Here is a 27,306-nt window from a genome sequence, read left to right as displayed (position 1 = left end):
GGTCCAGTTCCGGAGGCGGCCACCGCCGCCGCCATCTGTCACCTCACCTCCGGCACCGGCCACGGGTTGCTTGTGCCCCGCCCGTCTCCTCGGCGGAGCCCGCTCCTCGTCCTGTCACCTCTCGGTTCCGTTCTCGTCCCCGTCTTCCAGGAATGGATCTGGTCGGAGTGTCTTCACCTGAGCCCGGGCCCGCGGCAGCCTGGGGACCCAGTAAGGTGAGCGGTGGTTGCGGCACCCGCGGGATGCTGGTCTCCGAAGGCAAGCCGTGGGGACCGCCCCGGGTGGTCGGGACTCTGGCTGGGTCTGTGCTTGCCGTCTCCGTTTGTCGCCTGCCGTGAGCAGACCGCCCCGCACCTAGCGCGTCAGCCCTACCCGGAGAAAGCTGGCAGAAAATTGCTTTAGGAAGGTGTTGCCTTCAGACGGCTACGGTTATCCCAGTTCAATAATTTCTTGTTTCTAAAATGGTAAAGATAAAAACGTAGGCGCGCCTTCCCGTTCCACCTACAGAAGGCAGTAATACCGTAAAATGATTATGAATTTCCATGATCTGCCGTAGGTTTGGCTTCCCCGTACCGCTCGAATGTCAAACTTACATTCTTTTCTGTTCACGTCTGATTTTGATCATTAGTTGGGATGATCGTGAGTGTGTCCTTGCTTAGAATGGAAAGACCGCAGTCAATAGCTGAGCAGTAGGCTTCATTTCAGGTTTGTATGCCTCAGCTGTAAGGTCCTGAAGGGGGTCCAGCGTTTTAAACCCCGAGAGAGTAATTAACTCACATAGTAATCTTATTGGAACATACTTTTTACGGAAAAGGAATAATTAATTATTAAGAGGGTTTTTTTTATTTGTTTTTGTTTTTGCTTTTTTTGTGTGTGTGTGACAGGGTTTCTCTGTGTAGCCCTGACTGTCCTGGGACTTGCTCTGTAGACCAGGCTGGCCTTCAACTCACAGAGATTCGCCTGAGTGCTGGGATTGAAGGCAGGCACACGTCACCACCGCCAGGCTCAACTGTTAAGTTTTTAAAAAGTTGATTTTATAAGTGTATAACCCTGTAGGAAGAGTCGAATATTCTATTGGCAAATGTGCTTACATCTTGATGTCATTTTCCCTATTTGTGTGTGAGACTCTGATCTTGTTGATGAGGTCAAGATTAACAGACATAAAAAGACAAAATTAGACAGAGACCACAAAAATACAGGCCAGATTCTTTCAATTTCTCCAGTTAAACACCCACCGAGATTGTAGGAAAAGGTCAATGAAAACATTGTACCCTGAGAAATGTTTCACTTCCTAAATAAATAATACTGGATAAATGATACCCATCACCTTCTTAGCTAAGTGTATATCATCAGAACTATAAAATCCCATTTTCATCATTTCTCAAAAATTATGTTCCTGGAATTTATTGGTAGTTTGTTGGGTATCTCATCACTTAACCCTTTCCTTTTCTAGTCAATGGAGAACTGGAGTGAGAAGTGAGTGCCTAAGGAGGAAGAGACTTGAGAATATTATTGTTTTACCTGTTTGCTTGTTTGGCTGTCCGGAAACTTGCTCTGTAGACCAGGTTGGGCTCCGCCTACCTCTACCTCCCAAATTCTGAAATTAAAGACATAGACCACTGCCACCCAGCTTTGTTTTACATTTTAAAAAATCACAACTGTTAGGTACTTTTTTGTTTTTGTTTTTTTGAGATGGTTTCTCTGTGTAACTTTGGAGTCTGTCCTGTAACTTACTTTGTAAATCAGGCTGGTCTCAAACTCACAGAGATCCTACCTGCCTCTGCCTCCCAAGTGCTGGCATTAAAGGCGTGCACCACCACCACCCGGAGGTAACTCATTCTTATATTTATTTGTCATATATTTTTGTGTTAAAATATATGGGGATACTTCATCCCACAGATGCATAGTTATAGCAAATATAGTTGAAGATGCGCAGTAGAACACAGTAAGGAGAAATAAAATGGAGTTAGCCTTTAAATTTAATAATGATGCACATTTTTATCCTAAATTTGCTACCTTAGAAAATTTTGAAAGGCTTGAATGTGCAAGCACACATTCAATCAGCCCTCAGGATGATGTCATCAGTTCTGATGTAGACCCTGGAAAACTCTATTATAGTTGAGAGAATGAGATTGTAAAAAAACAAAGCCTATCTTAGTAATGTTGAGAAAATTTTGACCTCACAGTTCTTCCGATAGGGTCCCGGTGACCTGCTCTCCCAGGTACCAGTAACAGAATACCACACTGCTATTACAGACAAAAAGTTGTAGGCCTAGCCCAACAGGCGGGTAGTGTGTCAAATGAGAGGCAGAAGTGAGGAAGTAGCTAGCTCTGACAGGAAGTTGCAGAAGTGAGTCCGTGGAACTTCCATGACCACCAGAGAGTCTGAGAAACTCAAAACCAAGAGGAGCATAGGAGACATGGCAAATCTAATGTGGTATCCTGGCTGTTAGTCGCGGTAGGAAACGCTTTGGGGTACTAAGGGGTAGTAATAACAAGTCTAGACTTTATGTGTCAGCGACATATTGCCAGGCATTGTAGTGTGTGCCTGCTCTACCAAGGCTGAGAGCAAGAAATCAGGAGTTCAAAGACAGCCCAGGGTACCTAAAAACAAATTAAATGTCAATATTGGTTTACTAGCTGTGCTTGATGGTACACACCTGTAATCTCGGCACTGTGGAAACTGAGGCAGGAGGAATAAGGGCAGGTGAGACAGGAAGTTTCAAGACAATCATTGGCTGTATACTCTGTCTTCAAAAAAAGTTATATTAGAGGGAGGAGGAGAGGGAGTGGGGGGAGTGGGAGGGTGTTGGGAGGAGGGGCTGAAATGGAAACTTTTATAATTTAATAAAAGAAAAAAAAGTTATATTAATTGTGATGAATGTGACCCACAGGGAGAACCCAGATCACTTGACCCAGACATTTGACTCAAACATGTGTCCTGAATTATGTGGTTAGAAAAGAAGGGTCTTCCTGTGGGTTATGATATTCTTGAAGTCGAGGGCTAAATTCTATAAAGTGGGCTGAGCAACTCGTGGGAGTCACATCATTAGAGCTGAGAGGAAAGGAGGTTGTCCCCTCGGTCTGCAGAGACTGGTGGTGTGCTGTGGTCAAGAACCCTGAAGAGCAGACCTCAGTGGTGGATCTTGACCAGATTCGAGGATGGGTAAAGTCTCAGCGGGAAGGGGCTGTCAGATACATTGTTAGTTAGGTTTATGTGGTTGGAGCCAAAATACCCAAGAGAACTAACTAATTCTCCATCTATCTATCTATTTATGTATTTGGATTTTTGAGGCAGGATTTCTCTGTGAAGCTTTAGAGCCTGTCCTGAAACTCGCTTTGTAGCCCAGATTGGCCTCAAACTGCCTCTGCCTCTCAAGCACTGAAATTAAAGGTGTGTGCCACCACTGCCCAGCTCAAGAGAACAAGTTAAAAGGTGAAAGATTTTTGACTCACGGTTTCAGAGCATTGAAACTGTGGTTACGTGGCTGTGTCATGACTTGGCATGTCATGGAAGTCAGTGCTGTTGTTCCTGTGGTGGCCAAGTGACCCGGAAAGAGAACAGAAAGAACCCTTATGGTCTAATTGTCTCTGGAAGAATCCTCACAGACACCCGAAGGAGAAAATCTAGGCATTTTTTAATCTGATTATATTGACAGTCACAGTTGACCTCAGATGTACCCGGAAATGATTGTGTACCGTTTATCAGATGAATTCAGTGTTATGAGTAAATGTACTGATGAACAGAACTGTACAAATGGCTGACTGCTTTAGGTTTACTGCTACTTTAAACATTTTTTAAAGTTTATTATTGTATGTAGATGTGATGTGTGTGTGTTTGGGGTGGAGTGCATGTATCATGATTTGCATGCGGGGATCAAAAGACAACTTTGTGGAGTTGGTTCTCTCCTTCCAACTTTGCATGGGTTCTGGGGATTGAACTCAGGTTGTCATACTTTCTCTGCCCACTACATCTCACTGGCCCACTACCTCTTAACTACTCAGTAAAGAGTTTGATGTACTGTAGACTCGTCAGAAATTGACAGCAGGCTCTTCGCTATATACCCCTGGTGCCACTTCATAGGAAAAGCCTCCAGTTCATTTTCCAAGCCCTTGTCAGTGGGATGAGCCATTTTCCCTTTCCCAAAGCTGTCCCTCCCAGAGCCAGGAGAATTTTGTGAAGACTTTTACTAGTTTCTTTTAAATATTTAATTTGATACCCGAAGTTGTGACTTAGCAAACCCGAGGAAGTTGCCTCAGTATGACTTCAGAGCCGGAAGTTTATCTGGAGAGGGTGAGGCTCCAAAGAACAAGGTCATTGTGAGTGGGCAGTTCTGGTGCTTTCGTATCTGTGCTCTGTGTTTTGGAGAGTAGAGAAATCAAAGTAACAGAATTGCTGTCTGACATTGTTGCCTCTTCTGAGAAGGTTGTCAGCTAATATTTATATTAATGTCTTTTAGAATCTGGTGGCCGGTGACAGTAGACTCCGAGCCTCAGACATAGGCAGACAAGATGGAGGAAGGGACTTGAGATCAATTTGAGATGCTGAAAGGCACAAGACCCCTGCAGCTCTGGCCTACATTGGTTATCTTTTCATTGTTTCCTGTGGCCTGTCACAAGTTCTGTGCTCTGCCCCTCCAGGGCTCTGCTTCTCTCCTGGCTGCTGGTAAACTGTGGTGGGGATTCTGCAACAGGGAGGTTTCCTTTGCTCAGTTTCTGGGCCTTTCAAATGTAGATGGTATCTCTGGGGTAATCTCTGAGAGCCGAGCCTAGTTGGTCTACATAGATTGGGGCAGTCAAAGTTACAAAATAGAGACCCAGAGACCCAAAGGAAAGAAAATGAAGACATGATGCCTCAAGGAGGTATGGTTGAAGAGAAGGGTTTATTATAGAAATGAGGGAAAGTACAGCCAGAGCGTCTGGAGGGTCCATCTGAACTGGGCTGGGAGAGGAAATAGGTGGGAGGGGAAGAGAAAGGGCCAAGAGATGGAGAAGGCAAGCAGACCAAGAGAGCCCATGGCCAAAATGACAGTTTTATAGGAATCAGAAGCTGGGGCTGAAGAGGTTTAGGGAAGGGGCAAGTGCTGGAAGGAGCCATGGGTACTAAGTGAGACTTGTTCAGGGTGGCATGATTTAAATATGTTATCATATGATATTCTTAGTTATATGATATTCTTAGCTAAGTTACATATAGGGGGTATTGAAATGTTATCTGTTGGATGAGGAATGTCGTTCATGCTAAAGTAATTGCCTGGAATGGTGAGACCTTAAATTCAGTATCCCCACTCCAAAAGAAAAGGGGCAGGAAGTGGCCACTACTCCTGTTAGTCATTGTCCCGTAGTGAGGAGAATCACGACTGGGAGAGTGCAGTCATCTGCTCTTGGAGCCTGGACTGTGGAACTGTCAGACTAAGAATTTAACATGCATTGCTGTTTTGCCTGCATGTATGTCTGTATGAAGGTGTTGAATTCACTGGTACTAGAGTTACAGACAGTTATGAATTTGCCAGAATGTGAGTGATAGGATATGAACCTGGGTCCTCTGGAAGAGTAGCTAGGGCTCTTAACCCCTGAGCCATCTCTCCTGACGCCAGGCAAAGCATTTCTAGGTTAAAGAGCAGAGGACCAATGGAAGCCATGTTCTGCACATTACAGAGAGCTTCAGTCAACCTTCAGGAAGTCTCTGTTCTTTCCTGGTGGTCCTTCCATAAGGAGGGACCAGCTAGCTCTACAGTGGCTGGTGTCAGTGTGTGCAAGGGGCCATGTGCACTTCTCTGTCTCAGGCTGAGTGCAGACCAAACTTGCTCTGGTTCCCTCGGGCATGAAATAGTTGTCATTTGGGCTGGAGAGATGGCTCAGAGGTTAAGAGCACTGACTGCTCTTCCAGAGATCCCGAGTTCAATTCCCAGCAACCACGTGATGGCTCACAACCATCTATAATGAGATCTGGTTCCCTGTTCTGGCATGCAGGCATACATGGAGGCAGAATGTTATATACATAATAATAAATCTCTTTTCAAAAAATCAAAAGAAAAAAAGAAGAAGAAAAAGAAAAAAAATTGTCATTGTTGATCACCCCCAGCCTCCACCCGGGCAGCCTACCCAAGTCAGTTCTGACCTGAACGTGGGTGTTTCTTGCTCAGTTGTCTCAGAGATGGCAGGATATTTGCTGCCTCACAGTGGTTAGATAGTTCTGTGGCTGATAATCCTGAAGTTGACATTTAAGGGATGAATTCACTTTCTTTATACCAAGAAAGATAGTGAAAGCAACACAAAGTTTAACTAAGGAAATGTAACTAGTAGAATCTGTATTTTTGTAAAGACATGGTATGGTAGGAAATGGAACCGAGACAAGGAGTAGATGATGTTTTAGGAAAATAGGAAATAAATCTAGAATCTGTGTTTTAAGAAAGCAGTGAAAGTGGTGTCTTTGAGGGAGAATCCCAAGGAATATTACTCTTTTGTGATCATACTTTGGCAAGCCTGAATCCCAGACCCTGAAGTTAAGAGGAAATATAGTTTTTGTGGCATGTTCTTGGTTTGTTTTAGCGTACTTGAACATCTTAAGGAGGACTGACCCTTTTTAAAATGAGACATGTCCTTATGCTTAGATTGGAATTAGGCATAACTTCTGAGTGGGATTTGAATTGTATTAGTTGATAAGATTAATTATTTTTTTCTTTCTGAGGTAGCCTTGCTTTGTAGCTCCAACCCCACAGCAGTCCCTTTCCTCAGCACTGGGGTTACAGGAGTGCACTGTATGGCTGGTGATGTAGTCTATCTCCATATGAAAATCTACTAGGGAAGCTAAATCATAAGCAGAAAGGTGTTTGAGAAGAACTGCCTGAGCTGAGAACTCCTTGCCTGTTGGGCAATGCAGTGTAATAACCTGGTACTTTCTAACCTTGAGAGCATGCATGCCTTCCAAACAGGCTGGGTGCGTCTGTTTAAGTTTACCATTACCCTCCATGGGATTTGCGTTAGGGGCTGACCATATTGCTCAGTGAGTAAAGGTACCTGCTGCCACCCTGACAGTTTGATTTCAGTCCAGTTCCTGGGACTGACATGGTAGAAGGAGAGAATCAGCTTCCACAAGTTGTCCTTTGACCTCACTTGCATTGTGGTGCTTAGATATGTAAGAGTAAATAAGTGAAAATGTAACTTAAAAAAAAACAGATTTGTGCTGAGAGATGCTTTCTTTTAAGGTGATTTTTGTATCTAATTACTTGTTTGGGTCATTTTAATTAGTTTAATTCTCAAAAGATAACCTCATTTTCGAGTTTTTAAATCATTGTGATGAAGTTTTATCTCTCTTGTTAAATAGTGCCCATGGGCCACCCCTCAAAACACAGTGTCCTGTCCGCTGACCGAGGTGATGAGTGAAGAGCTGGCCAAAGAGCTGCAGCTGGAAGAAGAGGCGGCTGCTTTCCCCGAAGCTGTGTACGTGACACTCGGCGCTTGCTTAACAAAGCTTTAGCCTTTAGCTTCTGACTGGGCACTACCCTTACAAATGAGTAAGAATGCACCCAGAAAGCAGCGCAGAAGAACCTCTACTGAATTTCATTCCGGTCCTCAGTACCCATTGAATAGCCCCTAAAACTTTGGACACTCAAAAAGTACTCAGAAAATGTCAGATCTTAGAGCATTTCAGATCAGGAATACTTAACTGAGTCTATCATTCCAAAATCTGAAAAATTCAAAATCATAAGTACTTTTCATCCCAAGCAATTCAGATGAAGAGATTCTGAGTCTGCATTATCTTAGACAAACCACTCTTTCTTTTTTTTTTCTTTAAATTTTAATGATTTGTTTATTGTGAATACGGTGCTCTGTCTGCATGTATGCCTGAATGCCAGAAGAGGGCACCAGATCTCATTCTACACCATGTGGTTGCTGGGAATTGAACTCAGGACCTCTGGAAGAGCAGTCAGTACTCTTAACCTCTGAGCCATCTCTCAGGCCCCCAAACCACTCTTTCTTTAGGTTTTGTTCTGTTACTGCAACAGTTGAGCTACTGAGGTATAGTTTTCTAGTGTTGTTTGTCTCTTCATTAGTTTTTTCTCTACTTTGATGAGGCCACAGATGAAAAGCATTCTGGGTCTCAGTGTGGATTTCCCACAGACCCTTAGGTTTCTCTCCGGTTTCTCTCACCTAGCTGGAGCTCCCTCAGAGTTGCCGTGAGTCTGAAGCTAGCCAAGTGAGCAGGAGACGGGAAATGGTCTGGTAGATTCTCACCCCTTCTTCAGTGCGATGTTAGCATTGCAAAGACACTCTGTACTCTCACAGTCAGTAGCTGTTTGCACAGCACACCGGGTGAGCTTATGCTTCCTTATTTTCAGTAGTGTTGCCGAAGGACCATTCATTTCTGGAGAAAACATTGACACTTCCAGCGACCTAATGCTGGCTCAGATGCTGCAGATGGAATTTGACAGAGAATATGACGCTCAGCTTAGGCGTGAAGAAAAAAAGTTCAATGGTGACAGCAAAGGTACCTTATTGTGACGTTTCCATTGGGTGGTAGGAGATGCTCATACACACTCCCAAATAAACAGTCAACTATTTTTACCTTTTAAGTTTCCATTTCATTTGAAAACTATCGAAAAGTGCATCCTTTTGAAGACAGTGACAGCTCTGAAGACGAGGTTGACTGGCAGGATACTCGTGATGATCCCTACAGACCAGGTGCTTTTTGTTTCTGGGGTACAGTTGGGGAGGGTAGAGAAGATTTAGTGTCCCGATGAACTTGTTAGATACATGTTTAGATTTGAATTTCATTTGATAATTCACTTTATTAGATTCAAGTGTCTCTCCAGTGCTGAATGTAAAACTTTACTCTTTGCTGTTTTTATATTTTGGGCTTTTCTTTTTTTATATTTTTGCCTTTAGCAAAGCCAATTCCTACTCCAAAAAAGGGTTTTATTGGAAAAGGAAAAGACATCACCACTAAGCATGATGAAGTAGTATGTGGGAGAAAGAACACAGCAAGAATGGAAAATGTAAGTTATAGAAAGTATTATCTCTCAATCAAGAGTTTAAATATATTTTAAAAACAGCATTCTAGTCCAGGTCTGGTGGAGCACACCTTTAATCCCAGCACTTGGGAGACAGAGATGGTGGTCTATATAGTGAGTTGCAGGCCAGCCAGAGATACTTTGTGAGACCCTGTCTTAAAATACAAAAGCAAACAAACCAACAGCATTCTGCATAGAGTACAGCAAATTTCTCAGTTTATTTTATTTGTTTTATATGGGCCTCACGCCATAGTCGGGCTGGCCTCAAACTCATGATCCTCTTGCCACCTCTGTGCTGGGCATCACATCAGATTGCAGAGATGCTTCAGAGGCTAGAATAACTCTGAAAAACTCCGTCACTGAAAGTACAGAGACTATGAGGATAGTTTCAAAACCTAATTGATTTGCAGGATTCTAAAATTTAGAAGTAAAGCTGAGCACAGTGGCATATGCTGTAATCTAGCCTCAGGAAGATAAGGGACTTAAGGTCAGCCTTGGCTACATAGTGATGACAAGGCTAGCCTGGGCTACATTAGTCCCTGTCTTTAAAAAGAGAATGAATGAATGAATTCTTAGTCCTTAGTACATTATTTTTTACAAAATTGTATTTTGTAAATGCTTTTCATCTGTGGTCTAATCAAAGTAGAGAAAAAACTAATGAAGAGACAGTACTAGAATGCAGAGCACAGCAGTGGTGAGGGGACAAGAACTAGAGGAAGACACATATATACTTTGTAGACTTTTTGACTTTGGTACTGGTGCTCAGCTGCAGTGCTTGTGCCTGCTGAGCAAGCCACTGAACTCCACTCCCACCCAGCACCATGCTTTTGGAACTGCCTTTCTAAAGTTAAAAATAATATTTTTTATTTAAAAAAAATGTGTTTCTCAGGGGCTGGGGAGCTGGCACAGTGGTTAAGAGCACTTGATCTTCCAGAGGACCCAAGTTTGATTCCTAGCACCCACATTAGGTGGCTCACAACCACCTATAAACTTCAGCTCCAGGAGATCTGATGCCTCTGACCTCTGTGGACATTCACATGTGCATACGTAACTACTCATAATTAAGAATAAATCTTAAAAGTAAAAAGCTTGAAGGATGGAGAGAGAGAGAGCTCAGCAGTTAAGAGTACTCCTGCAAGGGACTGGATTTATTTTCCAGGACCCACATGGTGGCTCACAACCATCCTTAACTCTAGTTCTAGATGATCTGATGGGCTTTTTTGGCTTCCATGGGCCCCAGGCATGCACGTAGTGCACGTATAAATATGCAGGCAAAACAAGCATACACATACAGTTTTTTAAGTTGTATTTCTGTTTTATTTGTGTCTGTAGTGTGGTATGTGTATATGAGTGAGGGAGAGGGAGGAGGTTTGGGTGCCGTGGAAGCCAGAAGAGGGTGCTAGCTCTAGAGCTGGAGTTACAGATTGTTTTGAAGCTGTTGACATGGGTGCTGACAACTGACTCAGGTCCTCTGGAAGAACAAGGGTTCTTAACTGGGGAGCCGCTTCTCCAGTCCCAAGTAAGTAAATAAATCTTTTTAAAAAGCATTCTCTTGGGCTGGAGAGATGGCTCAGAGGTTAAGAGCATTGCCTACTCTTCCAAAGGTCCTGAGTTCAGTTCCCAGCAACCACATGGTGGCTCACAACCATCTGTAATAGGGTCTGGTGCCCTCTTCTGGCCTGCAGGCATACACACAGACAGAATATTGTATATATAATAAATAAATAAATATTAAAAAAAAAAACAAAAAGCATTCTCTTTCATAAATGCTGTGGTCAGTAAGAAATACGCAGATCTTAGTGTACACGTTTATTAAGGAAATACCTTATTCAGTATGGTTGTGTTGTATCTTGTCTGGAATGTTCTGCGGCCCTGTGGAACAGTGTTCTGTTCAGCAGGACTTTGTGATGACAGAAGGTTGCCTGTCTCTGTCTTTGCTTGTAAGCACTTGGTGCAACTAAGGAATTGAATTTTAATTAACTCAAATTTAAATATCCATTGGGTTGGCTAGCAGCTACCTAAGTGTATTGTGCAGCTCTATAATTATCATTGAGGCGATTGGTATAGTTTGGTGTAGTGACTTAGTCTTCAAAAATAATTATGGAACTATATTTCTTGGCAAGGTCAGTGTAGGCTTTATAATATAACATTGTTCTTTGGCATAAAAACAAGGTACATTTCATGTTGGGGCTGGAGAAATGGCTCAGCGGTTAAGAGCATTGACTGCTCTTCCAGAGGACCTGGGTTCAATTCCCAGTACCCACATGGCAGCTCACAGCTGTCTGAAAATCCAGTTCCAGGGGACCTGACACCTTCATACCAATGCACATAAAATAAAAAAGATAAGTAAATCATTAAAAAAAAAACAAGGTACAAAGCAAATGCTGAGAGTCGTTCACTTTAGCTGTGGTAAGGTGTTTTCTCTGCATAGAGCATGCCTTCCTTTGGTGTTGCTCCTCTTTGTGTCAGGGAGCTATGTCCCCTGTGGTGCCCGTGCTCCTGTTTCTGCATGAAGTCATGTGCTGAGCAGGAAATCTACAAGACTGACTTCACAGTGCTGTTTTCAGCACCATTCCTGTATAAAAATATTGAATTGCTAATTTTCTGTCTTTGTCAGTTTGCACCTGGCTTTCAGGTAGGGGATGGAATTGGAATGGATTTAAAACTATCCAACCACGTTTTCAATGCTTTGAAACAACATGCGTACTCAGAAGAGCGTCGGAGTGCCCGTGTCCATGAGAAGAAGGAACATTCTACCGCTGTAAGCATTTTTAGCACTCTATAACTTTGGGGAAACTCATGTTAGAAACTACTGTTTGTGGGGGAAAAGAACAAAACAAAACTTCACGATCTGCTCCCTTCCCCCCCCCCTCCTGAAATTGGCTTTTCAAATCAATCCTACTCAAGTGACTTTGCTTTTTGGCATTTTTTTACTTAACATAATAGTTAATCAGTTATTCTAAACCCACATGATGAAGTTTCCAGTTTCTAGAAGTTCTGCTGCCAAGTTCTTGCTAATTTTTAATTTATAGATGAGTACTCTGCATATATACCTGAAAGTCGGAAGAAGTCATCAGATCCTATTGTAGATAGTTCTGAGTCACCATGTAGTTGCTGGGAATTGAACCTAGGACCTCTGTAGGATTTGGCATAGGAGGTGAAGCCACAGCCTGGTCTACAGAGCAAGTTTCAGGACAGCCAGGGCTACACAGAGAAACCTGGGCTCAAAACAAAAAAGGTTTTGCCTATTACATGGATACTTGTAACTACTTGGACTTAACAGTCTCTAATGTTTTACATTAATGAAGATAATATATATATTGGAAATAGCAAAATTACTCAACTCTTTAAAACACTAATCTTTTGTATTAATGAAGATAATGTGGACTCTTTTAACGAGTGAATTTACTAAACTCTTGAAACTGTGCGAGGACTGGAGATGGCTCAGTGGGCATAAGGACACAGACAGATTGTGCTTGCAGAGGCTCGGGGTTTGACTCCCAGCGCCCACATCAGCAGCTCACAACTGCTTGCTTGTAACTCCAGCTCCAGGGGATGGCTATAATTAATAATAATAATAACAATAACAAAACAAAAATTTAAATATAATTAAAAATAATACTACCGAGAGAACTATTTAAACCTAGTTGGTAAAATAAAATTTTAATTAAACTAGTGTTTGGGTTTGATGTGTTTTAGCTTCCAGTTTATTTTTTAAGGACAGAATGTGAAAGTAATAGCCAAAGAGCCCTTATTCAAGGCTCAGGAGGTAGGGGACCACATAGGGTATACAGGGCAGGATGTCACAAGTTTGATACTGGATCAGGACTGGAAGAGAGTAGCTTTTGTCTCATAGCCTCAAAATACTCCAGAGGTGTTGTATGAGTTCTACCTTTATAAAAGCTAGAAAAGGGACCTGGGTGGGGTGGTGGCTGGGGAGGAGCGCGCTGATGTAGTAAGAAGGAGACAGCAGGTAAATTGACCCCCTCGCTCCTCTAGCCCCTTCTCATGCTCTGTTTCTGAAGGGGAGCTGTGGGGATAGCCTTCCATTCTGTTTTCTCCTCTGGGACTAATTGTTTATCTCGGGACAAAATTAGAGGTTACCAGAGCTCAGGGGGAACATTCTAATGGGCAGGAGTGTGTCTTGTGGCTTCTGAATTTGGTACCAAACATTCCTGGAGCCACAATGCCACCCAGGACCCATCACTGTCTCTGCAGCTTGTCTACGTTAGCATCCTTCCTGGGAAGAGGGAGAAGAATGGATGAGTACAAACTGTATGGTTCAGGACTCGAGGTTTGGTTTCCTTGAAGAGGCTCCTTTCCCGCAGTGGGGAGACAGCTAGGAAGCCAGGAGCGCTGTCTATGAGAAGGAGGTGAAGCCACTCTGCGGGGAGGTGAACTGGAGGAGGACAGTGTGAAGGCACAACAGATGCGTATTCATCTCCAGACGCTCTCAGAGCAGGCAGTCTTGCCTTCTGTCCACATTCAAACACTCCATCTCATGAGCGCCATGCTCTGCCATCTTGGGTTTTGTCCTTCGTTGGCTCCTTACCTTTGAAAATGGGTTACTATGGCACTGCTGTCAGCACATAACATCCCTTTGGAGTTTTTCCTCAAGAATCTCTGACCCCTGAAATACATGAAGGAGGGAGAGCGAGAAGTCTCTAGAAATGAAACCCTCAATAAAGAAGAAGACTGTCACTCTCCAACCTCCAAACCTCCTAAACCTGATCAGCCTCTAAAGGTGATGGCAGCCCCTCCACCAAAGGAGAATGCACAGGTGAAGCAAAGCTCCAGCCCTCCTGCTCGATCTCAGAGCTCAGACACAGAGCAGCAGTCCCTACAAGTGCTGGAGGGAAAGGAGCTCCAGCTCAGTCCTCTGCGGACAGACCATCGAGGAAAGATAATAAAGTAGATGGGGTGAGTGTCCTAAGAGGCCAACTGGGAGCTCCAGTCGCGGTCCTGGGATGGAGGGAACAGAGTCCACTGAAGGAGTTGGATAGGAAAGAAGGCAAAAAAGATCAAGACTTGAGATCTGCACCTGAGCCAGAGAGACCTGAGGAGAGCCCAGCCTCTAGGTTCAGCTCTGCAAGCAAGTATGCTGCTCTCTCTGGATGGTGATGACGAGACTGAGGGAGACGATCACACTGAGTAGGCCTCCACACGCTGTGCTTTCTTCTAGTCTCCACCCCGGAACACTCAAGGGCAAATCAAACCTCTATCCAGACGAGAAAAATAAAACTCACCATCTCCTGGAGACCTTTCTTAACTTTTTTTAATGAAATGAAATTGTTTCACATGCTGCCTTTTAAAGTACTGAAGTAACTGGAGAATCACCATCGTAGCCTGAGAAATATGGCTACTGCTTTTGAATGGGGAAGTTGTAATGTGTAATGAGGATACCAAGCAGCTACCTGTATGGCTAGTGCCTGGGACTCCATTCAGCAGAAATGTAGTGACATAGTTAGACAGTAGAGAAAGGCACAAGGAAGAATGAGATTTCTACCTTTTAATTCATACCCTGTGATGGCACCTATGAATTCCCAAACATCATCTGAATAAATTTCCCATCGTTGGAAAGGTAATGGAAAAAGAAGAAGAAGAAGAAGAAGAGGAGGAGGAGGAGGAGGAAGAGGAGGAGGAGAGAAGAAGAAGAAAAGAAGAAGAAGAAGAAGAAGACTCTCTGACCTCTAAGGTTGTCTGACAGAAACAGTGACTCTACGGTCCAGACTTGGGACTGTCACCAAACCCAACTCTTTAGCCTCATGGCGCTGGAGCTGAAATCCAGGGGCCCCTGAGGAAAGAACTGTATTGTGATCATGCTCTTTTAAGAACCTGATTTCATGTACCCTTTAAAAAGGGAATCTTTTCACTTACTGTACTTTTATCTCTTACAGGAAAAGGCAGTTGATCCTAAGACACGCTTACTGATGTATAAAATGGTCAACTCTGGATTGCTGGAGACAATCACGGGCTGTATTAGTACTGGAAAAGAATCTGTTGTCTTTCATGCATATGGAGGGAGGTAAATGAACAAACACCGTTCTCCTCAGGACTGATGGATTATATATAATCAAACTTATGCTACATAGCAAGTAGAGTCATTATTGTAGAAAGTTTAGACATTACTTTTTATTTGTTTTGTATTTAAAACAACTCAAGTACCTACTGATCAAGTCTTTGCCTTTCATTTTCCTTGTGGTCGAGCTCGTGTTTAGCACACATAAGGCCCTGGGTTCAATCCCCAGCGTCATAAAAAGGAAGCTGGTATGGGAAGGAATGTGCACTGTTGCACTTCTGATCCAGAGCCTCACTTGGAGACTGACCCTCATTTCATGGGATCTTTGTGGGGTTCAATGAGATCTTATTTCATAATTCCTAGTATTAATCTTAGGAAACATTTATTTCTTCCTTTACAATTTTGAGTGCAGTCTTTCAGAAGTTTGTATGCATTTATTTATTTAGCTTATTTTTCCCCCAGTTAACATACCTTTGACTTTTAGGTATTAGTGGACTATATATTTCTAGACTGCATTATACCTTTAAAGTTGTATTTATTTATGTATATGTGTGTACATACTACTGACTGTAATAGGCCAGGAGGCATGGATTCCTTGGAGCTGGTGTTGAAGTTGGTTGTGAGCTGCTTCCTCTGGAGCTGGAGGCGCAGCAAAGTGCTCTTGACCTCTGAGCCATCTCTCCATCCCCACACCATGCTATTTTAAGTAACATTACGGGAATATATAGGAAAATCCTAGAACTTACGTGTATTTTACAGCTATACCCTTAAGCTAAATTCCTAATGAAATTGCTGTGGAAATGCTGTATACCCTGTTTTTCCCCTTTTTTGTTAAATGGTTAGTAGAAGACTTTACTGAATAAAGAGCTGGATTTGTTCCATTTTAAATCCTGAGCCGGCTAGTGTATCAAGTGATGTTGTTAGATTTCATGTTTTTTCCTTGGATTTTTTTCATATATGAAAATTTTGATTAAAAGTTAAACAGTATATTTTCTTGGGGCTGAAGGGTTGGCTCTGGATAAAGTACTTGCTGTGCAAGTGTGTAGACTGGAGTCTCCTGTGCTCCTGTGGTAGGATGGAGAGGAGACAGGAGAGCCCCGGAGCCTTCTGTGCTCCTGTGGTAGATGGAGAGGAGACAGGAGAGCCCCGGAGTCTTCTGTGCTCCTGTGGTAGATGGAGAGGAGACAGGAGAGCCCCGGAGTCTCCTGTGCCCCTGTGGTAGATGGAGAGGAGACAGGAGAGCCCCGGAGTCTCCTGTGCCCCTGTGGTAGATGGAGAGGAGACAGGAGAGCCCCGGAGTCTCCTGTGCCCCTGTGGTAGATGGAGAGGAGACAGGAGAGCCCCGGAGTCTCCTGTGCCCCTGTGGTAGATGGAGAGGAGACAGGAGAGCCCCGGAACAAGCTAGTTGAAGTATGTAGTACACCGTCTCCAGCTGCTTCTCTGGAGATATTTCTGTATGTGTATTAGTCAGGCTTTTTTAAAGACGCAGAAGTGATAGAATTATACACATACACATATGTATATATTTTAAATTATACACATACACATATGTATATATTTTGAATTGTACACATACATATATGTATATATTTTAAAGAAGGATGATTTATTAGAATTCCTCACAAGCTCTGGTCTGTTAGTGCAACAATGGTTGTTTCCCGATGGAAAGGCCAAGGACCTGGTAGTTGTTCAGTCCAGGAGACTGATGTCTCTGCTGTCTCCATCTGACGCTGGAGTCCCTGGGAATCCTAGAGAGCAGCTGCTCTTCAGTCTGCCTTGGCATCATGAAGAAGTGGGTTCTAATACCAGGGAAGGGAGGCCTCAGCAGCAGGTGGGTGAACTTGCCAGGAGTGAGGGCAAGCAGGCCTCCCTTGTCCTTTTCTGTGGGCTGCCACAAGGAGTGTGGTTCACATTTGGGGTGGGTCTTTCTCCTCAAATGGTCCAATCAAGAAAATCTCCCACAGGTGCTCCCAGCTGCTTGGGTTTTGGTTGATGACAAATATAGTGAAGCTGATAACCAAGATTGGTCACCACTGTGTGTGTCCTCGGCTCTAGAAAGACAGCAATTGTCCTGGGACAGGTTGGGAGGGAGGGAGTCAGCCACAGGCTTAGAGTAAAGACTTCAGCTCTGCCCATAATTGTATTACATAATTTCCGTTTTGTCCTAATCAACAGATGTATACTTTTACCTGGCAGTAAATGTTAGAAGTACAGGAATAGCATGGTCTAAACACAGTAGATGTGGTTAAGAAGGGTCTTAAGCTGGGCAAACGAAGCCAGACAGGATACACATAGGTAGTCCCAGCTTCTTAGGAATTTAGAATGCACTTGAGCAACAGCAAGACCTTATTCTAGAGAGAGGAGGAGCTGGGCATGTTGGTACATACCCTAATCACAGACAGGATTTCAAGGACCAGGTAGAGAAAGGCGAATATCCTCCATAAAGGATATGGCCATGGATTTGACGAGGCACAGGAAGAGAGGAGCTTGCTAAAGGACTCTTGATGGTTGAGGCTGGACGGAGAAGTAACTGTTAGAGTGTAGTATAGAAAGAGGTTGCTGCTTAATTTGATTGCAGTCTCTGGAAGCATTTCTTTTCTCTTCCTGATTGGCATACCTGCAGGCATTTAGAAATAAATGATGCTATAATTCCATCCATTTCCTTCCTTTCCAATTAGCACTGGGGAGTCAAACATCTCGAGTCAGCCCAGCCTCTGCCTCTCTTGCTCCTCCTGAACTCTGGTCACTTGATCTTCATGAAGTGTGTTTTTGAGAGTATCAGTGCTCAGAAGCCTTCATGATTCCTGCTGACTTTGGAGAAATGTCTAAGCTCTTTGCAACTTGCCTGCCTCTTGCCTGTCATCTGCACCTTCATTTCCTCTCTCTAGTCAAGGTTTAATTGCAGTGTTTGAGGTTCCTCAGGCTCCTCAGCTCCTGAGTGTCTGTCAACACTGTTCAAATCCGATTGCTTCCAGCGCCGCTGACCTGCACAGTCTTGTTTGCTTTTCCGGAGCCATTCGCACTGCTTCTCTGTTCTCTGCCCCGATACTCACAAGGGAGGGCCCTTTACTCTTACCCGTCTGCCAAGAGAGAAGGAATTATTTGTAAAAAACTGTTCTAAGTGTTAATTTTGTTGAGTTTTGCTCCCAAAGCATCCAAGGTCATAATAGTTTTAGGAAGAATATTTCCTCATTATTTGTCAAGCTTGATTCTATAGTGATGAAATACAGAACATTATATTGTAGATTGATGAAAAGTATCTGGCAGTTCATTTGAAAGTATGTTTTATTAAAAGAAACAAAAGCAGCTAGGAGCAACAGTATCTGTCTGAAGTTCCAGATCCTAGGAAAGCTTAGGCAAGAAGATCATTTAGATCTAGGAATTCCAGCCATCCTAGGAAACATAGCAAGACCTCCTAAAACCCAATGCTTTATTAAAATAAAACTTGAAGGTTTTTTTTTTAAAAAAAAAAAGACAAAATAGGATGACAGTTTGAAACAAAGTAGGCATACTTGAGTGGAATGGAGTCTGAGACCGTCTTACTGTGCGCCCACCAGGAACTTGTTGACTTTGTTCTTCTTCCTTTCAGCCTGGAGGATGACAAGGAAGATGGTACAGCTATACCAACCGAATGTGCCATCAAGGTATTTAAAACAACCCTTAATGAGTTTAAGAATCGTGACAAATACATTAAAGATGATTTCAGGTTTAAAGATCGCTTCAGTAAACTAAATCCACGTAAGATCATCCGCATGTGGGCAGAGAAAGAAATGCACAATCTTACAAGGTAAAGAAAGCAGCAGTGCTGCAGGTGACCTTGGGATTCCCTTTTGTGTCAGGGCTGCTAGCCAGGCCGAGACCCATGCCGTGTTTTGAGCTGATTTACAGAAATAACAAAGGCCGTGGCTTCCTAGTGCTTCCCAAGGCTTTTGTCAGAAAGCATCTCCATACTTTGAACCAAAATTCATACTTTGTAATGCAAAGCCATTTACCTTCTTCATTGACACTCAAGGCAAACTAAGGCTAAGGTATCATCTGCCCAGATATCCTGTCATTTGTATGAAAGCTCTCTGTTGAATAGTCTTTCTGGACTCCCAGCGCAGGCAGGACACCTGCCACACTTGTGCTAACCTTTACACCATGCCATGCCACCTGCCAACTTTCCTACCAGTGGGCTGTATCTTAGTGGTTTTGTGTTCCCATATCTCCTATGTACAGTGTAGTACCAGCTCAACACAGGCCCTAGTTAGTTGTTTGTTGAATTAATGACATGTTTTCTCCTTCTGATCTTTATATTCTTAATCATTTCTTTCTATACAGAATGCAGAAGGCTGGAATTCCTTGTCCAACAGTTGTACAGCTTAAGAAGCATATTTTAGTTATGTCTTTCATTGGCCATGATCAAGTTCCAGCCCCTAAATTAAAAGAAGTGAAGCTTAGTAGTGAAGAAATGAAGGACGCCTACTATCAGACTCTCCATGTAAGTTGTTCCTTTATAGCTCCTATGCACTGACTTGTAAATGCACTTCTTCCACCCAGGTTAGAGTGTACCTGTAGTCCCAGCTATTCGGGAGGCTGAGGGACTTGAACCCAGCTGTTCAAGGCCAACCTGGGGAGCATAGCACAAGAACCTATCTTAGTAATGATAATCATTTTTAAAAATTATGGAATCATATTTTTGAAGCGTAGGAAGGATAAATAGAATTTCATGAAGGATTGTTGACACTAAAGTTGTCTTTTAGACAGGCATGGTGGTGCACACCTGTGCACTTGAGAAGACAGAGACAGGAGGATGGTCACAAGTTCGAGGCCAGCCTTGTCTACATATTAAGCTTCAATCAAATGGACTCTGTATGAGACACTGTCTAAGTGGGGGACTCTAGAGAGATGATCAAGCCCCTTTTGTAGAAGACAAGGTTCGTTTTCCTGCACCAAAGACAGGTGACTCAACCACTGTAGTTCTAGGTTCCGGAGGATCTGATGCATATACAGTGCATTCAGGAACTCAAAAATACACACAAAGTAAACAGAAATAATCTTTTTAACAAACTAGAGCTGCCTGTAATCCTACAACTTGGGCAGTTACGGCTAAAGGATTGCAAGTTGAAGGCCATTGTTGAATAGTTTAAGAAAACTTTAAGATATTCATGGAGTCAAAGCAAGCTTCATTCTTAGACTATGAAACCGTTTTTCACAGAACTTCTTCAGTCAAGTTTAGCAGATGGAATCCCTCTGTCTGACTCCCTAAGACTTATGGTTCTTTAGCCATAATGAAAGGGCCTACATGATGTTGAGTACCTTTAATCCCAACACTTACTTGAGAGGTGGAGGCAAGTAGATCTCTGAATTTGAGGTCAGCCTGATCTAGAGTTTCAGGACAGCCAGGGTTACGCAGAGAAACCTCATCTTGAAAAACCAAAAACAGAAAAAGAAAAGAAAGGGCCTACAGCTCCTGTTGAGAAGTCAGAGGGAAGCCGATGACATCATGATGATGAAGTGATGAAAAGTGAAGATGTGGGAGTGGTGGTAGCAGGTGCAGGGACTACAGTCTGAGAGCCGTGTCAGGAATCTTGAGTTACTTGTGTTTGGGAACAACTGGATTAAATTTGAAGCCTGCAGCTTAAGAAAATGTCCTCAGTGCTTTCATACCTCCTCTGCTGTGTTTGTGAGTTACACAGTGTTTACACGGAGCAGCTAATGTGAATATAAAATACTATCCAATAATTTATTGAGATGTGGTACAGATATCCTCAGCATTGGTTTCATCACAGTGCTTCTGGTCGCCAATGCAAACAGGGAACTTATGGGCAGGGAGTGGATTTGAAACCAGTATACTTCTGTATAAGCCCAAGACTGAATTTGCACCCTTGGTATCCCTGTAAAAAGTCAGTATTATGGTGTGTGCCTTAACCCAGCCCTGAGGAGAAAGCAGGAGGATCCCAGGGGCTTGCTGGCCAGCTAGTCTAGCTGAATCTGTGAGCTCCAGGTCTCAAGACCTTGTCTCAAGAACAAAGGTGGACAGCAATAGGGGGAGACACTTGACATGGACCTCTGGATTCACATGCATGCACATTTACACCTCACATGTATACATTTATGAACACAAGAGATACAATTAAAGAGGTTAAGCCACTCCACTGCCAAGAGAACAGTGAAAGAAAAGAAACCCTTTTCTGGATGTTTTGGACAGTGCGGGGCTGGGAAAGAGGTGACGTGATGAGCTTTTGTTGTGTAGTTCTCTTAGAGGTAGCAAACCAACCTTGGCAAATGGAGAAGTGAGGGTCATCATTAACCATGAATATACGATGCTGCTTAATTTTAAAGGCTGGAACCCACATGTGCTACACACTTGGGATCCCAGCCCTTGGGAGTCTAAGGCAGAAAGTTCATGAGTTTAAGACCATCCTAGGCTACATACCAAGACACTGGCTCACAAACAAGAACGTCTCTTCCACCATCACTAGCAGGAAATAGTAAATACATTTTCACTTGAAATTGAAATTGTGTATGCTCTGTGGCGGTCTGGTGGGATACTTGTCCTTTTATAGAGGGAAGCGGCTTGCCTTGGTACCATGGTTAGGTAACGGTGCCATTGGAATCTGAGCCTGATTCAGCTGTCACAGCAAGGAAGCAAAATGGCACACATGCATTCTGACAGTGTCCTGCTGTCCCTCATTCCCCTAAACACCGCTAATACAGTAACAGAAGTGCAGCAGCACTGGATTGTAGAGAAAGAGGAGGCAAGTAAGGGTTTGGGTTGCGCCTATGACTCCACTGTAGAATGTGTGTATGCATCTTTGGGTTCAGAGGAGTGTGACCAAAACAAAAATAAATACAAAAGGAAGGAAGAGTTTTGTTTTTTGTTGTTGTTTTATTTTGCAAGATAGGGTTTCTCTGTATAGCCCTAGCTGTCCTGGAACTCCCTCTGTAGACCAGGCTGACCTCAAACTTACAGAGATCTGCCTCCTGAGTGCTGGGATTAGAGGCATCACTGTCACCTAGGAAATAGGTTTTTAACTTGTTTTTCTGGGAAGTATTTGTTGACACATTCATTTTAATTAGTAATTTAATTGATTTAATAGAGGAATATTAGAATTGTGCCTTCATTTTCCTTCTCACAGTTGATGCAGCAATTATATAACGAATGCACCCTTGTGCATGCTGACCTCAGCGAGTACAACATGCTGTGGCATGCTGGAAAGGTAAGGGGCACATTTCAATTAATATGCAGGGACATTTTCTGGTGTAAACTAGTGAGTGTAAATCCATTAGTCTTGTGCTTTGTGTTACCTAGGTCTGGTTAATTGACGTCAGCCAGTCTGTAGAACCAACCCATCCTCATGGCCTGGAGTTCTTATTCCGGGACTGTAGGAATGTTTCACAAGTAAGTGCAAAGCATTGCCTTCTAAAGGATGTAACAAGTTCAAATATTTTTCTCCCAATAAAACTATATTTGTAGAAATTGAAGGAATACCAGCTGTCTTCAGGATAAGGAGATAAAGAAGAATTTTTCAGAATTCACTTATTCACGTGGCCTCCATTTCTAACAGATTAAGTTTTTGGTTTGTCCGCTGCTGTTTAAGGAGTGAGTAGACTTAATGCATGCGTAATGCATGAACCAAAGCTGGAACGTGGCAAGCCTGCATACTTCCTCCCGTTCCTGTTTTTAGGAGGAGGACGGTCTCCTCAGTGGGACAGTGTCTGCTGTCTGCTCACTGTCACTTCAAGGTAGAGCGAAAACACTTTGAAATTCACTCCCTAAACACAGAGTTAGGTCCCATCTGGTTCCCATTTCTAAAGGAAAGGACTTGCTAGCAGCAGACCTAGTGAGAGAGTAACTTTGTACTGTAGCTGACCTGTGCACCTGCTTAAAAATTGTAAGTCATGGCATTTGGTGACTGCATGGCATCTGTCCGCAGTCATTGTACACAGGGCACCACATGTATAACTGAAGAAGAGGAACCAGGAAGTGGAAGTTACTGAAGACAGACAATGTTGTGTAGAGCCTAGTTAACCTTGAGAGGAAAACCTCAGTGGCTGCAAAACAGTGAAGGAGTGTAGTGCAGCTTGTGCATGCTAGCCTGGGAGAACCTTGCTGATGTTCTGACCATTTGCATGTCATTGCTAGTTTTTCCAGAAAGGAGGAGTAAAGGAAGCCCTCAATGAGTGGGAGCTCTTCAATGCTGTTTCTGGCTTGAACATCTTAGCAGACAACGAAGCTGATTTCTTAGCTGAGGTGAGTGGCTGGTGCACAGTTCTTTGCTGCTGCTTCTTGTTGCTGCGGCTGCTGCTAAAGAGCTGCCCAGGGGAGCTCAGGGCTTGCCTGACACTCTTCCCCCAAACTTTGAATCTTCCTTCTCTCTACATGGTTCTTTTCAGACGTGAAATTTACCCCCTCCCCTGACACACACATACACCCTAAACGTATCTTCACAGAGTTCATCAGAGTTTGGCTAAAATGGGTGCTGGCAGGCTGGGTGTGGCACACATCTTTAATCCCAACATTCAGGAGGCAAAGGCAGAAAGATCTCTGAGTTCCAGGGTAACATGGCCTACATAGTATATAGTGTGTTCCATGCCAGGGGTCTAAAAGAAAAATGGGCAACAGCACATTCCCAGCTCACTCTCACTTCTCCTGTTAGAAGAGTGAGGAAGGTGACTGGGGAACAACCTGTGTAATATAAAAAGAGTAATTCAAGGACTGCCTTCCCTTAGCAGAACATACTAAGCTAGAAGTAGCCACGTGTAGATATATGCCTTCATTGTAGTGCCAGAGCCACAGAAGCAAAGAGGCAGAAAGCCTGGTCTATAGAGAGCTCTAGGCCAGTCAGGGATACATAGTGAGATGCTGTGTGTGTGTGTGTGTGTGTGTGTGTGTATTTCACAGTATCTTATTATTCACAGCAATTTACCCACAAAACACAGAGTAGTTAGAGTCTGTTCTGGAATTCCCATGTGTGACTTGAGTTTGGCCAAGCTCTGGAGGAGCCTAAGGCCAGTCAGGAAGTGGCAGAAAGCTGGTATCTCAGTCCGCTGGTGTAGACACTGCTCAATAGAAGCTTTATAGAGTGCCTAGCAAGACTGACTAGAGTTTAGTCCCTGGCTTCGTGAATATACTCAGCACCATCCCTGGTAATATAATCTAGTGAAATGCAAACAGGCATATTTGCACACATCACACAGGCACAGACAGGGTGGCGAGAGGAAGAAGGGAGGTAATAGAGAGACATTCTAATTCAAGATCAGCATCATTAGGAATGGCCAAGGGTTCGAGAGGAAAAACACCACTGGTTGTTTTGGTTAGGTACATACATATAAAGTCAGAACTTAATGACTGGATTCAATGTATTGATTCTGTAGATAGAAGCTTTGGAGAAAATGAATGAAGATCATGTTCAGAAGAATGGAAGGAAAGCAGCCTCGTTTCTGAAAGATGATGGTGGTCCACCTGTGTTGTCTACAGAATAGCACCAGTACCCCTGCTCTCCAACAACAGCAGTTATCGCCAGCTGCCAATAACCAACGAGTGTGGGTGACTTGAAATACCAAAGCAGGAGTGGCCAGTGCTGCTCCTGTGTTTACCACTTGTAACCCAGGTGCCAGATGTGTGGAATTTTTAACTCGGCATTGAAAGAATAAAATGTCACTACCTCTCATCTCACAAAAAGGATAATATTCTTTAACAGGTATAGATGTCTAGTTGAAGGAGTTTGGATTTTACACAACTGATTAATGAAATATCTTGATGAAAAATTTTCAGCGTAGGGAGTTTTTCCAAGCATGGGGGAGCTGTGAGGCGTTGATGGGGGGGTTTGCTGGCTGCACCGTGCTCCGCTCTCCCCCGGCTTTCCGTAAATGCTGTCATTCTAGTTCTCCACTTCTCTTCCCAGCTGTGACGGATTTTAAAGACCCCCAGTAGGAGGTAGAAATGGGGATTTGGCTTCAGAATGGGTGGTGAAAATAGATATAAGCAATGTACCTTTTATTGGTATGCCATGAAAATGTATGGAATTCCACATTTCCATCTCATATCCAGGAAAATGACAGGTTTCTGAAACATAAGTATAGAAGGATTTTTTAACTAACTAAAATTTAACTTTTGGATTTTCTTCATTTAGGTTAAGTGTTTGGGATGTAACTCATCTACATTTTAATGAAAATGCAAAATGTCTGGAAGGACAGAATATAAGAATCATATTTGATACATTTTAAGAAGGCAATGAAGCAAATTTCAGTTTACAGTTTCCTAAAATTGTTCACATATTGATTGCTAGTTGTTTGCAGAGAAATAGAGCAAAGTAATTGGAGGTGTTCAATGAGTGCAAGACAAAGCTGTGTTTAGAACAACTCAAGTGACGAGTTACCCCACTCACCAGGCCGTCTGGCCTGATACGTCCTTACCCTGGCTGGACTCTGGGAGACGTGGGTTGCTCGCTCTTACTCTGTTAGCCTCTTTATTACCCCAGTTCCAGGAGTCAGGCTGGATCCACTACAGCCTAACTGTCTGGTTATAAAGAGTAAAAATGTAATTTCTGTTTGGAAGATTTTAACGTTATTTTAAAATGCCAAATATGTTTTTCTAGGACGATTTCTGTTTCTGTTGTGCTGCTTTAGTTGCGTTTCAGTGGAGCGTGAGTTTAAGTGACTCGTCCCACTCCGAGATGTTTGCTGCTTTGCAACAAAGGTTTAAATGATGATTAATTATTTATTGGCTGTACAGAAATTCCAGAGAATTCACTTGAAACAATCATTTAAAACTTTGTTTTAATTCTTGACATACTCATTTTCAAACCATTGCTTGGAGTGTGCTGTGAACTTGCCTTTCAAGAAATTAAAAATGAAGAGATCATTTTAGAATTGGCTCGTTGTGTGGTTTATTTCTATTCCTTATTTTAATGTCCTGGCACCAAGACAACCTTTCTGTAGCAAAGTAAGCAGTGCTATTTTAAATACACACACATGTTGATAGAGGTTTCTGTCCTGCCCGATCCCGCAGCCGTTCAGTCCCAAAGAAGTACACAGAGATCTGTCTACATTAATTATAATCTGGGGATACTTTTTTTCCCTCTTGTGAGGTCAGAATATTTTTTGCATAGCAAGAAAATGATATAGAAGATACTGGTTTGATAAATAATCCAATAGAGTGTGTATATATAAATAAATAGGAATGTTTTGCCTCACTTATTGATATTGGATATAAATAACTATAAAAAATAAGTTTCCAGCATAAGGATGATTGGAGAGAATTTCTATTTCAGTAAAAAAAATTTCATTACTAGTTTCCTTGACATATATAAATAATTAGATCATATAACTTGAAAGGTAGAGGCAGACAGATCTCTGTGCGTTTGAGGCCAACCTAGTTAACATAATGAGTTCCGTGCTAGCCTAGGATACAGTTAGACCTGTCTCACAAATAAAAACAACCTAAAATATCCCAGCACTGTGAAGATGAGGCAGGAGGACTGCTACAAGTTTGAGACCAGCCAGCCGTAGACTCAGCCTAAGAAAACAAAATAAAATGGATGAATAGGTAGAATGAAGTCAGGCAGCTGATGGGGAGATGCTACATAGGCTGACTCCCATAGGAATATGTAGACTGTAGTGGTTTGAATCAAAACACCCCATAGGCTTATATATGTGGATCCTTGGTACCCAGTTGGTAGATCTGTCTGGGAAGGATTAGGAGGTGTGACCTTGTTGGAGAAGGCATGTCACTAGGGATGGGCTCTCCAAACTGGCCATCAGAAGAAATTGTTGTCTGCACATTGAAGATCCAAGCATTTCTAACACTTTAGAAATATGGAGATGACACTCATCAGATTACATTTATGGTGGCATATATTTTCCTATTGGATTTTGTAGGACCTGCATTAAATTTTAGTGAGATTTGGGGCTAATGAGATGGCCCAGTGGGTAAAGGCAGTTTCTACCAAGCCCAATAAACCTGAGTTTGATCTCTGAAATTCACCTGGTAGAAAGAGAAACACATATATGAGAAACAAACTGGTCAGCTGACTGCTAATCATCCAAAGGGCTGACTGGGATTGGACAATCTACTTCCAAAGTGGCCTCACTCATATATGGGAGGGAAAATTGTACCTATACTGTCTGGTGCTAGAGATTTTGGTAGGGGAGTGTGCTGAGATACATCTGGGACACGTTAACAGGAGAAACCACACCTACTTACTGACTACATTTTGCATGGCATAGAGTGCTCACCAAAAAACAAAGGCAAGCAGGGAAGAGTTTGAATGCTTGGTCCCCAGTCTGAGG

General features: G+C 42.9%; 1 protein-coding gene across 2 annotated transcripts; it reads left to right on the top strand.

Moving 5' to 3' along the window:
- Riok3 (RIO kinase 3) lies at nt 1-25,887 on the top strand. 2 transcript variants are annotated; one of them, XM_048447965.3, is made up of 13 exons: nt 1-215; nt 7,325-7,440; nt 8,343-8,488; nt 8,575-8,682; nt 8,887-8,996; nt 11,629-11,772; nt 14,909-15,036; nt 18,620-18,817; nt 19,351-19,510; nt 22,152-22,232; nt 22,325-22,414; nt 23,159-23,266; nt 24,391-25,887. In XM_048447965.3, exons 1-13 carry the CDS (start codon nt 153-155, stop codon nt 24,496-24,498), a joined length of 1,560 nt encoding a protein of 519 aa, XP_048303922.2. In that variant the 5' UTR covers nt 1-152; the 3' UTR covers nt 24,499-25,887. The 2 variants fall into 2 exon arrangements, with proteins under 2 accessions (XP_048303922.2, XP_048303921.2); XM_048447964.3 differs by having other exon boundaries at nt 8,340-8,488.
- Nucleotides 25,888-27,306: the final 1,419 nt, after the last annotated feature.

The sequence above is a fragment of the Myodes glareolus genome, chromosome 13 (assembly GCF_982192425.1).
Source record: "Myodes glareolus chromosome 13, mMyoGla1.1, whole genome shotgun sequence".
NCBI classification, from domain to species: domain Eukaryota; kingdom Metazoa; phylum Chordata; class Mammalia; order Rodentia; family Cricetidae; genus Myodes; species Myodes glareolus.
Note: the sequence above shows the minus strand (reverse complement) of the source record. Positions and strands in the feature narration are given on the sequence as shown.